The 12,269-nt window shown below is 45.7% G+C and overlaps 1 protein-coding gene across 1 annotated transcript in view; it reads right to left on the minus strand.

The window, feature by feature from the left end:
* Positions 1–12,269, minus strand: part of LOC146797022 (NACHT, LRR and PYD domains-containing protein 3-like) — a 164,856-nt gene that overhangs the window by 78,864 nt on the left and 73,723 nt on the right. Inside the window, exons 4-5 of the mRNA XM_085629613.1 lie at positions 7,517–9,257; positions 4,091–4,255 (exon numbers count right to left, since the gene is read on the minus strand). Coding sequence (XP_085485739.1) covers positions 4,091–4,255; positions 7,517–9,257 — 1,906 coding nt within the window. The remainder of the gene's footprint in view (positions 1–4,090; positions 4,256–7,516; positions 9,258–12,269) is intronic.

A 12,269-nucleotide genomic window follows, 5' to 3' on the forward strand; every position in this document is an offset into this window, starting at 1 on the left:
CCTTTGAAGTTAGCTTCTTTTTCTGCAGACTATTCTTCGGCATGTTGGTCATTCGAAATGACTTCAGCTGATTTAAAACATATGCTCTTTGACTGCCCCTCTCTCTCCCGTTTTTGGTTCCTAGTTTGATCCCAAATTAATAAAATTTTCAATACCCAAATCCCTTTTTCCCTATCTAACATCTTTTTAGGCTCCTTATCCCCTTCTTGGTCTCATCCAACTCCCAAGCCCTCTTTAATTGACTTATTATTAGCCATAGCCCTTCATTTAATAACTTGCAACTGGAAACAAGTTGATAAAGTTACCTTCAAAGCTTGGTGGAATGCTGTTTGTTTTCATCATAGACTGGACACAAGTAATGTTTCTCCTATATCCTTATCTATTAAAGAGATGTTTTATGGCTCCCTTTATCCACTTACCCAACTAATATAGCTACTGCTTCCGCCACTACAGTTAATACTCCGGATGAAGTCATCTTCTATTGTCTTTTTAAGCTTAGTTCTAAGTGTATACTTTGATGTTACTCCTTTTTTTTTTTCAGTATTGTATCTAATGAATTTATGATTACAGTATATTTACTACAGTTCTTGTATATGCAATAGAGTCTCAGGTTCTGATAGTACTTTTTATTTATACTGGATTTTCCTCCCCCCATCCCCTCTCTTTTCTTTTCCATTTATCACTAGTAGGTTTTTTGTCTGTTTTAGATTTATAGTATTCATTGTGTTGTGATTTCTCCTATACGATGTTACTTCCTTTGTAGGCTACAATTTTTTCTTCAATAAACTTTAAACTTAACTAACTCATATACCCACTTTGCACTTCTCTTAATTCTTATTGCTGCTTCAGCTAGACAGCACCCATGCAACTGAGGGTTTGGGGGGCAGCCAACCACAGGGAGGTCAGCCCCCGGAGATAGGGTTGGGGGTAGGATATTGGATAGTTCATTTGATGTACAGCGATGTTTTCGTTTTGTAAGGCGGATTGTCCAGGAAGAAGTTGTGATGTCCACCTGTTTCAATAAAGCTGTCTTTTTCACACTATAAAAATGGTCAGTGGTCTGTGCTGCGCCCCTTCTCCCAAAAAGTTGACCTTGGAAATGTCCTTCATGCAAATCACATGGGCTTCTGCAATTGCTGTAATGCCTAGTTGCTGAAAAATAGATCTTAAAGAATTCTTTCATAAACCCAGGGACAGTCCATAGCTGTTTTTACACTGGAGGGCTACTTCAAAGCATAGTTTGCAGAGTGCTTTTAGAGTACTTACTGCCCTTAAAGTCGTAGAGCAGGAGTGGTGGTATTTTACCACCTTTAACAGTGGTAATGTTTGGTTTTCATTCGAACTGTAATGCAATATAGTGCCTTTGGCCAGAAATGTAGCAGCATTGACGTCTGTAAAGAATGCTACCTAACAACGCAACAACAGAGCATAGAAACAAAATGACACAAAAATAATAACAGAGAACTACAGTAACACACCACAACCCCACAATAAAACAATAGAGCAACAACACAACTAAAACACAGAAACAGAACACAGTACAAAAAAACATCACCACAATGAAAAAACAACCGCAAAGAAGTACAATGAAAACAAAACAATACCACCCTAAACTAGACAATTACACAACAGAATAACACACCATACCATAAGACAAGACAAAACATGAGCAATACAACTCAATCAAACCACGAAACAAATCACAATATGGCACAGCACATAACAGCAGAACAACACAACCCAATTGTACTACTGTTGTTTTTCATTATTGTTGTGCTGTGTTGTGCTCTAGTGTGGTTTCAGGCTGTATTTGTTTTTGGTTGTACTGTTGTGTTGATGTACTGTGTTGCAGTTTAATTGCTGTGATGTGTTTTTGTGTGTTGGTATGGTCTTGCATTCTGTTATCATGTTGTGTTATTTTGTTATGTTGTTGTGTTGTCTTGCTGATGTTTTGTTGTGTTAGATGCGTTGTTGGGCCGGTGCTTTCTGTTGTATTGGTGGAGTTTAGTATGACTAGGAATAATGTAACCGCCAGAATCCTTGCTCTAAGCTCCTGTCCATTTATGTGATGTATTTCTTCTTTCAATGACCCTTGACTATTGTCAGTGAGTTTGTTGAGGTGTGCTGTATATCTAAAAAAAAAAACCTTTGACTCTGCTGGTTTTTAAACTCCGGGTCCTGAACTGGTTTGCGTACCATCAAGTGGCTTGAGTTTCCTCACTACCCGAGAGGTGGTTTGAGTTTTGATGCCAGAACAACATTTTCATCCGTGGTCAGAAACCGGTTTCCTACACCCCCACATTTAGTCAGCAAAATGGCTGTAGGATAATAGTTCTCAGAGAGGGCCGCTTACCCCCATACTATGGTACAAAAGAAAAGGTCACAGTGGACAAATGTTTTTCAAATTTCTGTACATAGAGATAACTTCCAATGCATTAAACAGTTCAAACGTCACTATAAAAACAGATGATTTATATGCGATTTAATTCTTCATCATAAAAACATCTGTTTTTATAGTGACGTTTGAACTATTTAATGCATTGGAAGTTATCTCCATGTACAGAAATTTGAAAAACATTTGTCCACTGTGACCTTTTCTTTTGTACCGTTACTTACCCGGGTTTAGTGGAGAAGTGTGGCTCAATGATTAGAGTGGCAGACCCTGATGCAGAGGTCTAGCCCGGGACCAGGGTTCAATTCCCCGCCTCGGCGGGTCTTGGGCTCAAAAATTCCACGGACCTGATAATTCTCGCCTCGGTGCCTATTCCAATCATGGAGTCCCACTCTGCAACTCTGGGCAATAGCTTGCTTAATCTCCACAACGGCCCCCACAACGCTAAGGATGTCTGGCCTCCACCTTGGGGGTGCCCAGGAGTGGACGCCTCACAGGGAAAGCCAGGATGGGTTCCACAGCGGTATTCGTACAAGCGCCTTGAGACCCTTGCGGGTGAGTAGTGCGCTATACAAGTATCAAATTTACATTTACATTTACGGGTCACCCCATATTCTATACTCTACCCCTATACTATGACAGAGTTATTAAAACACCTAAAGAAGGCATTGCGTTGTTCGGTTTCAAGACCTCACCACCTCGGCTTTCCTGTGGAATCTGGTTTCCAAAACCTATCTCATCTCACAGCTTCAAGTAAGGTCATTTTTAATGTCTGGAAAGACTCCATGCCTTCAACATGTCTAATGATGCGTAAACATCCAACCCCGTCCCCTGTACTGAAGCTGCCCTCGCCAAGCAGTCGTGTTGGTATGGATATATGTCATGGCCTCACCTCAAGCAAGCACTTGGAGAAGATTTTGGCAGGAAGTTATAGCCTGGAGGACAGGAGCTTGAAGTGGTCTTGACTGAAGTGTACCTTGGCCTTGTTTGTGGTGTCAGGGAGTAGCCTGAGCTATGGCTGCAGGTGAAGGTGACACTAGTCTTACACTTCATACTTGCATTGGATGCTTCAGTGACATTTGCTCAAGGCATAACTACTCTTGGATTTCATAGAAATAATAGTGTCACTTACAAGGACCAGCGATTCAAACCTGGCAGACCAAATATGGTGATACAGTCAGCTCTAACGTCCTCCCCCAATGGAGAGGAGATGTGGGCTACAGACTAGAGCTGCCAATTATGGAACTGGGAAGCCTGGTTTGCATCCCGGACATGGCTCAATATCCTGTGATTGTGGTCAAATCACTTCATCTCCCCATGCCTAAGAAAATGTGTAACATTTGGTTCTAATGTTAAACCCTCTAATGCCCTCAGGCCAAGTGTGTGCTATGTAAAACTGAAACAAATGCCACAGTGTTCCTCTAGGAACAATATATCACTTATAGATCCAAAATAGGGTATATGCTACTTCCTGTATGGTCACTGCTCAGCACAAGCCGCTCTCAGGGCGGGAAACGTGTTCATTTGATTCCTTTTTTTACTACTAATGGGATCAGGAGAGACCATGTGGTCAATGGATGGGGCTGCCTTATGCTTGGAGATTGAGTTTCATATATTAGGAGATTCATGTTGTAAATGTACTGAGATAGCTCTTTGGTCTGGTCTGTCATTCTTCTGAAGGGAGGGTAGAACACTTACCTGCACTCCCCAGGACCCTCTATCGCTTTGCACCTGAAGACGCTCTCCTTCACACCAGCGGGATTGGTGAGGCTCGTAAGGAGGATGCTCGTCATTGTCTGTCGGTCAGAAAGGCTGGAGCAGACGTCTTTTCGGGCAGCATCCGGGAGGTCACTAAACTCCAGTCTGTGAGAGAGAACTATGAAAAGTGAATCATTCTCACATACAGGAGGGATGGAAAGGGCTGCTGTATGGAAACCTATATTTAATCCTATGCCTCCCTGGGCTACTGGTTGCATGGCATTGATTGTCAGGGGCTACAGATCACCCCCCCCCCCCCCATGAAAGTTCTGAGGCACAGTCCTTCTCTTTCAGTGGTGCTTGATAGATCAATGGATTTGAACAGGGCTTAGAGACTTTCACTTCAAGTCCTTCAGGAAGGAGTCTGGATTGTTTTGTGGAGAGAGAATGTTTCCTAAGGTGGACTGTGGTACATATGTGTTCCTTCTAGAGTTCTGCTTTCAGGGTATCTGGGTATGTCTAATCACAGTGGTCCCTAATACATGAGACGATAAACGCAATTAACAACATTCTTTATTTAATGAAACATATATATGGACATAGATTTACGAAGGGGGCAAGTGACAAAAACATGCTTGGTGCTCTTTTTAGTGTGATACGCACTAGTGAATAAAGTGATCAACATGTGTATCATGGAAACAAGAACACGGCCCGTTTGATTCAAACACTGCAATGTAAATTGGGATCCGTGGGATAAGTCAACAGCATTTCGATCCCTTAGCGCAATGCGGGATCACCATCAAGCCTCTGAGAATGTCGAGCCCAAGGGGGAAGCATAAACCCCACTAGAAATAGTGGGGAGAAATGCTCCCCAGGAAACAGAAAGCGTCAGGAATAATGCCTGTATGTGATGGAGAAATCCACAGGTAAAATTGGACAAGGCAGGTGGATAGCTTAGGAAAAATAAAAATTACACAGATAGCTTAGCAAAGGGGTCTTGCCCCATTGGCTCCAATGTGTATGGTGGGCAGGCAACTCTTCTCCCGGAACTCCGATTCTCAAGGTCCCTGGCAACAAGACATTCTCAGAGTCCTGATGATGATCCCACATAGCGTTAAAGGACCGAAACACCATTGATTTATAACATCGACCCTATTTACGTTGTGCTATTTGAATCGAACGGGCTGTGCTATTGTTTAGTGTCTATCGCACTTACAAAGAGAATGAAGCACTTTTTGTCACTTTAACCCAATAAGTGCCTTGTAACTTTTGTCATCTCACGTATTAGGGACCATTGTGTTTATAAATACTTTAATACCCCAGGTACCTAGTGATACTTTGATTCCCCTTCCTTCTTTTACATTCAGGGTAGCTGGGGGCAATGAATCAACACTCTACACAGGAATACAGAGCCTTTCTCTTCTACGATGCAGAGACCTTTCTTTGCAGGGTGTTCTGGATTGGACCAGTTGGGTTGTAGGTGGCATTCAGTAGCATCACTGGATGAATGTTGGCAGGACATCATAAGAACATTGCCCTCTGCAACTCAGGTCTGCAGAGATGTATTGTGAGGCAGAGCAGTAGTTTTGTTGAGGCATACACTCTAGCACTCTGGACTGCTTCATTGGGGCAATGGCAAGCCTGGTTGGCATTGCCTCACAGACCATGCTAGACAAAGCAGAGTAGGGCTGAGGCAGAATCTAGATCTGAGTTGGAATCGTTTTCAGGTGGGTACAAAGACTTTCTTTGCAAACTTTCAAAACTTGCAAAGCTTTTTTAAACAAAGATAATGCTTTCAATATCCGGTGGCGTAGCAGGAGTACCATCCTGCTGCTGGTCAGGCATTTAAGCGGTGTTGGGTGAAGTGCTTGGTATCCAGCACGTGCAGTCCCCTCCGCTGTAACTCTGTCTATGGGGCGTGTCTTGCAGAAGTGGGGAGTTGCCAGTGCGCAGCTGCCAAAAAATTGTTGTTTCCTGCCACTGTTCAGGAATATGGGCAGCCCTAAATTTCAGCTGGTAAATTGCCTGCACTCGGTGGCCAATATTGTCTCCATCGAACATGGCTGGAGCTGTTCACTATGCAATACCTGCAAAGAGATACCTTTTTTCTGGATGGGGCTCCTGGCTGCAGAAACTACCTGTTGCACAGCTATAGCCATGCACCAAATGGGCTACGAGGAGGCCAGGCGGCATATCTCCTCAGTTTGCTGTGGTGTGGGAATCGACCGAAATCGCTGTTAGCATGAGCTGAAGCCATTTTGTTTGTGGCAGCCATTTCAGTTAGCCGTGTGCTGGCCATGTGCTTCCCTGTCTTCACTGTTGCCTGCTTCTCTATTTCACGTGAGTCATCATCTATAGTTAACTCCTTCAGCACTGAGCCAGGGCACTGCGCATGCTCAGAAAGGCCTGTAGCTGCTAGAATGCACTTGCTCTTAGAGTAACCGTCAGGCTATTTTAACTAATGTCAGCAACTCTGTTGCTCCTCCTACTTTGTTGACTAAGTATTTTGTGTTAGTCCTTATATGTGAATAACTATTCCTGTGTATACTTGCACCGCCTCTTTTTGAGCTTCTATGCTTACACTGCAACTAATACAGTATATAAACACCTTGGTTTCTGTGCTCCATGTACTACCGCATACATTGCCTGAGGGCTCTGTGTCGATGCAGTACCACTCATGAGTGATAATAAAATACTTTCTTGATATTACAGATTCGTGCCAATCTCTATTTGTTATTCCAAGGACTTGAGTACGCGGAAGGGCGAACCCCTGTACTGGTGGGCTTCTAGAGAGTCTCACTCCCACAGTGGTTGAAGTCAGACTTTGACTATGAAGGTAAAGTTCAACATTTTGCCCATCTCTGTTCATAAGATTTGCGCCCAGTTGCTTTTGGAGAAAACACATCTCAATGAAGTGTTTCATTATAAAACAAAATTAGAGAAATAGTAAACAGAAAAATGAACATCATTGAAAATGAGATAATAAGGTGAAGGACAAAGTCAACATTTTGGTTAGGGATGGGGTCATGGTCAGGTTTAGAATCTAGGCAAATGTCATGTTAAAGTTTGAGGTTAAGGTAAGGAAAGTGTGAGCCTTAGGCACACATGACTAGGGTCAGGCTTTAAGAATGTGCCAAGTTTCAGGGATGAGTTGAGGTCAGGGTAAACACCAAAGAAAGGTCTTTTCAATGAAAATTTCCAGTTTTAAGTTTCATTTCTCTGAAGTGCACAGAGAACAAAGAACATATGTTTCTCAAATGAACCCTTACAACATCTGCACATTGCGCTTAAAATGGCAGTAGACTAGATGGCTTCTGATGCGTAGAGTCAAAGACGGTAACATCACTGACTCTGTTGGCAAACACGAGACAGAGCCATCATGTGGGGAGCTGCTAGATCATTTTGAATTTGCGACTTTCCACTTACTCTAACACTTGGCATTTCTTCAACGCAGGTTGCAGCAGCTTCACCTCTTCCGCCCCCAGTCTGCAGCAGAAGAGGTACAGGTTCTGCACGGTGTTGCAGCACTGCATGCAGTAGGCCAAGGCCATACAGTCATTCCTTTTCAGAGGGAAGACCATGAAGCGGATGTTGTCGAGCTCAGCCATGGCCTGCCTCACTAAGTCCTCCTGGTGAGCCTCATAGAGGCAATGCAGAAGCTCGAGGTGGAAGTGGGGGTCACTGAGTCTTGGGGAGCGGGCCGCCCTTTGAATCCAGCTGAGCAGCGAGGCATGTAGAATGGATGGCACGAACCGTGAGGAAGATGACTTATCTTGGGTGAGCTGGGACAACATTTGCCAGGACTGGTGGTTGCTCAAGCCAAACAGGAAGCGGATGGTGAGAATCAAGTGGCCATTTTCTGCTTTCAGTCCTTCTTCAAGCAAATTGCTGATGTCTTTCTCCCACTGCTCCTTCTGGCTGGCAAAAAAATAATAAAGGGCTGCGAAAAACTCCTGAAGAGTCACATGCCCAAAGCTGTAGACGGCTTCTACAGTGACGGTCTGCCGAAGCAAAGCATTTAAGAAGGTTGATGGGATCTCAGAGGCCTCCAGGTTATGCACAACCAGATCCTCAGCCTCGAAAATGACCTGCTGTCTTAGTATGCCGCTTAGGGCCAAGGATCCAACTTTTTCCAGAAGGTCCTGCATGGATGTCCTCTCTGCACTGCCCCTAGGAAGTCCACTGTGATGGTGCCGCAGCATGATCTGAGTAAAGTGTAGAAAGATGTGTGTTGTGGTCTGGATGTTGACCAGGCCATGGCCCATCTCCATCTGCTTTTTCAGAACCGTACAGACAATCCAGCACACCATGGGCACAAAGCACATGGTGGAGATAGTGACATTCTCTTGGATGGCTTGGTATGCCTCAAAGGCCAAGTGGTTATCTTGAAAGTAGTTATAGAAGAAGGCCCTTCTCTCTTCCTCCAGGAAACCCAGGACCTCAAGGTAACAGTCTGCACAGACATAGACCTCAAGCTTCTCCAAGGCTGATGGCCTTGTGGTGATCAGAAGACTGCATTCTGGGAGGAGCTGCCTTGTAAGGAGTAGGGCCACAGTGACAGGAGCAGGGTAAGGGGTTTGCGTGTTGGCAGACACGATCTCCTCAGCCTGGTCGTAGAGGTGCCTCACCTCATCAAAACCATCCAAAAGAAAAAGGATCTTCTCCGGTCTGGAGAGTATTTGTTGAAGGGATGGCTGGAGGCCTTTGAAGTTGGCCAATATTAGGTCTTCCAAGCTGACGGGTCTCTTCTCAATGCTAAGCTCCTTGAGGTTCAGGTGGAAGACATATTCAAACTTTTCCGGATATAGGCGGCCAGAGGCCCAGTCCAGCATCATCTTACTCAGAGTGTAGCTTTTGCCGATGCCTGCCGCTCCCTGCAGGATCAGGGTCAGTGGAGCTTGCCCATTCTGGATTTTATCCAAGATGGTTTCCAGGTGTACTCTGGCTGCTCCGCCATCTTGGAACCCTTTGAGCACTTCGAGGTGCGTATTGCCGCGGGACAGTATGGCCTGCTCTCTCTGTGTGGTGTTGCAGTGTTTCTTTATAATAAGTAGCCTTATGTAGCGTTGTTCCAGGTCCACCCACTCTCCAGGTAGGGAGTTGTAATCCTTCACTTTTGAAAATTTCTGTCTTATGGCAGCTTTGTACAGCACCTGGCAGTCTGCCCCTAAACAAAAATAGATAATTTCGTTACAGATTCTTAAAAGGTTTCATTTAGTATAGACACAGATTTGACAATTTAACAGTAAATTTCAAGTGTAAGTAGCCACACAAATACAAACTACAAGCTGAGCTGCAGTGCAAGCTTTCTACACACACAATGCAGATACACAACAGGTGGCAGCAGTGCAGCCTTCACTCACATGGAGAAAGGGCAGTGGGCCTGAAATCTGCCTGAACAGGTGGTTCGGAGAGTCAGACAACACGTTTCAGCCACAAAACAGCAACATCATGGACTGCATCAGAAGATATAAAGCATTGGGAAATGAGAGAGAAAGCTTCCAAAGCCTGTCTCACTCAGGTTGCTCATTGGATGAAAAACAGTTGTCTGAAACTGAATTTAGATAAAACAGATATTTTGATATCTGGTGGCTCTCATTCAACATTTGTCGGTCTGGTGGCCGGAGGAATTAGGAGACTCCTCTGGCCCCACTGGTGCAGCAAGAAACTTGGGATGAAGTTTAACTCCAAGCTAACCTTTGGTTCCCAGAGAACTGCAAGCACTAGCTCCTGCTTTTCTCTACTGCACTCTCTAAAAACATTATTGATGTCCTACCTGTTTCAGTATGTAAGACAGTGGTACATTCTCTCACTTATATTTAGATCTGCCTAATCATTTTGTAATGTGCAGTCTCCTACTTATGCAGCCCTTTGTGAGGCTGCATAAGTGGGGCAGGGGAGACACCATACACGTTAATTCATTCATTCATTCAAAGGTTCCTGCACACAGCTAGAATGTGTACAAGAGGCTGCAGTAGTGGGAATGTGTGCACACAGTCCAGGTACAAAATACACAGTGGGCCAGATGTACTACCCTATTTTGCATGCGCAAACAGGTTTGCGACTGTGTGCGCAAGCAAAATACTATTCGGCCATGTACAAACCCTATTTAGCGAGTCACAATTTATTTGCGACTCGCTAAATAGGATTTTCGATTCGCTTTTAAGAAGAGGCGTTCCAAGGGCGTCCCTTCCTAATAGCTACTCGCTACCATATGTAAGAATGTTATGCAACCGCAATTGTGGTCACAAAACACTCACAATTTCCCACCCTCTTCAAAAGGGTGGTAATGCAATCGCAAATAGGAAGGGGTCCCCAGGGGACCCCTTCCCCTTTGCAAATGCAGGGGTAAATATTTTTTAGGGGCAGGCAGTGGTCCCAGGGACCGCTACATGCCCTTAAAAAATGAAACAAAAACGGTTTTTTTTTTGGTTTTTTTTAAATGCAGCCCGTTTTCCTTTTAGGGAAACGGGCTGCACTTTTTAAAAAAAATTCTTTATTTCAAAGCATTCCGAGACATGGAGGTCTGCTGAGACCTGCAGGCCACCATCCCTGGGAGAGCCAGCCATGCTCAATGGGGTCGCAAATTGCGAGTGCCTCATGAATATTGATGAAGCATGCAATTTGTGACCCCATTGAGAATCGCAAACAGTGTCTCTGACACTGTTGTACATGACATTTTGCGAGTCGGAAATTGCGACTCGCATTTGAGCGCAATTTGCGACTCGCAAAATAACATAGTCGTACATCAGCCCTATATGAGAGCAATCCTTCCTCCATAACAGAAGATGTATCTTCTCTGCCTGTGCAAGTGGATGCTGAACAGCAGTGCAAGCTTCTTTGACACGCACAGTGTAGATAACATAGAGGCTGTGGCAGTAAAAGCTTCAGTATCCCTCAGTAATGGCATATCATGGGCAGCATTAATGCAAGTTTTCCTCACACGTAGAACAGGCACAGACAAGGCAATAGCGGCACTGGCTAGCCTCACACATAGAGCAGACACAGACCAGACCATAGTGGCGCTGGCTACCCTCACACATAGAGCAGTAACAGACCAGGCCATAGCAGCACTGGCTAGCCTCACACACAGAGAACAGGCACAGGCCAGGCCATAGTGGTGCTGGCTACCCTCACACATAGAGCAGGCACAGACCAGGCCATAGCGGCGCTGGCTACCCTCACACATAGAGCAGGCACAGACCAGGCCATAGCGGCGCTGGCTAGCCTCACACACAGAGCCGGCACAGACCAGGCCACAGTGGCACTCGCTACCCTCACACACAGAGAACAGGCACAGGCCAGGTCATAGTGGTGCTGGCTACCCTCACACACAGAGCAGGCACAGACCAGGCAGCAGTGCTGTCTAGTCTCACACATAGAGGCACAGACCAGGCCATAGCGGTGTTGGCTAGCCTCACACATAGAGCAGGCACAGACCAGGCCACCACGGAGCTGGCTACCCTCACACATAGAGCAGGCACAGACCAGGCCATAGCGGCGCTGGCTACCCTCACAATTAGAGCAGGCACAGACCAGGCCATAGCGGTGCTGACTACCCTCACACATAGAGCAGGCAAAGACCAGGCCATAGCTGCGCTCGCTACCCTCACACATAGAGCAGACACAGACCAGGCCATAGCTGCGCTCGCTACACTCACACATAGAGCAGGCACAAACCAGGCCACCATGGAGCTGGCTACCCTCACACATAGAGCAGGCACAGACCAGGCCATAGCGACGCTGGCTACCCTTACAAATAGAGCAGGCACAGACCAGGCCATAGCATAGAGCAGGCACAGACCAGGCCATAGCATAGAGCAGGCACAGGCCAGGCCATAGCTGCGCTCGCTACCCTCACACATAGAGCTGACACAGACCAGGCCATAGCTGCGCTCGCTACACTCACACATAGAGCAGGCAGAGACCAGGCCACCACAGCGCTGGCTACCCTCACACATATACCAAACAAAGACCAGGCTGCAGTGCTGGCTAGCCTCACACATAGAACAGGCACAGACCAGACCATAGTGGCTCTGGCTACCCTCACACATAGAGCAGGCACAGACCAGGCCATAGCGGCACTGGCTACCCTCACACATAAAGCAGGCACAGACCAGGACACCACAGTGCTGGCTACCCTCACACGTAGAGCAGGTACAGACCAGCCCACCACGGT

This window comes from Triturus cristatus, chromosome 10, assembly GCF_964204655.1.
Source record: "Triturus cristatus chromosome 10, aTriCri1.1, whole genome shotgun sequence".
NCBI classification, from domain to species: Eukaryota; Metazoa; Chordata; class Amphibia; order Caudata; family Salamandridae; genus Triturus; species Triturus cristatus.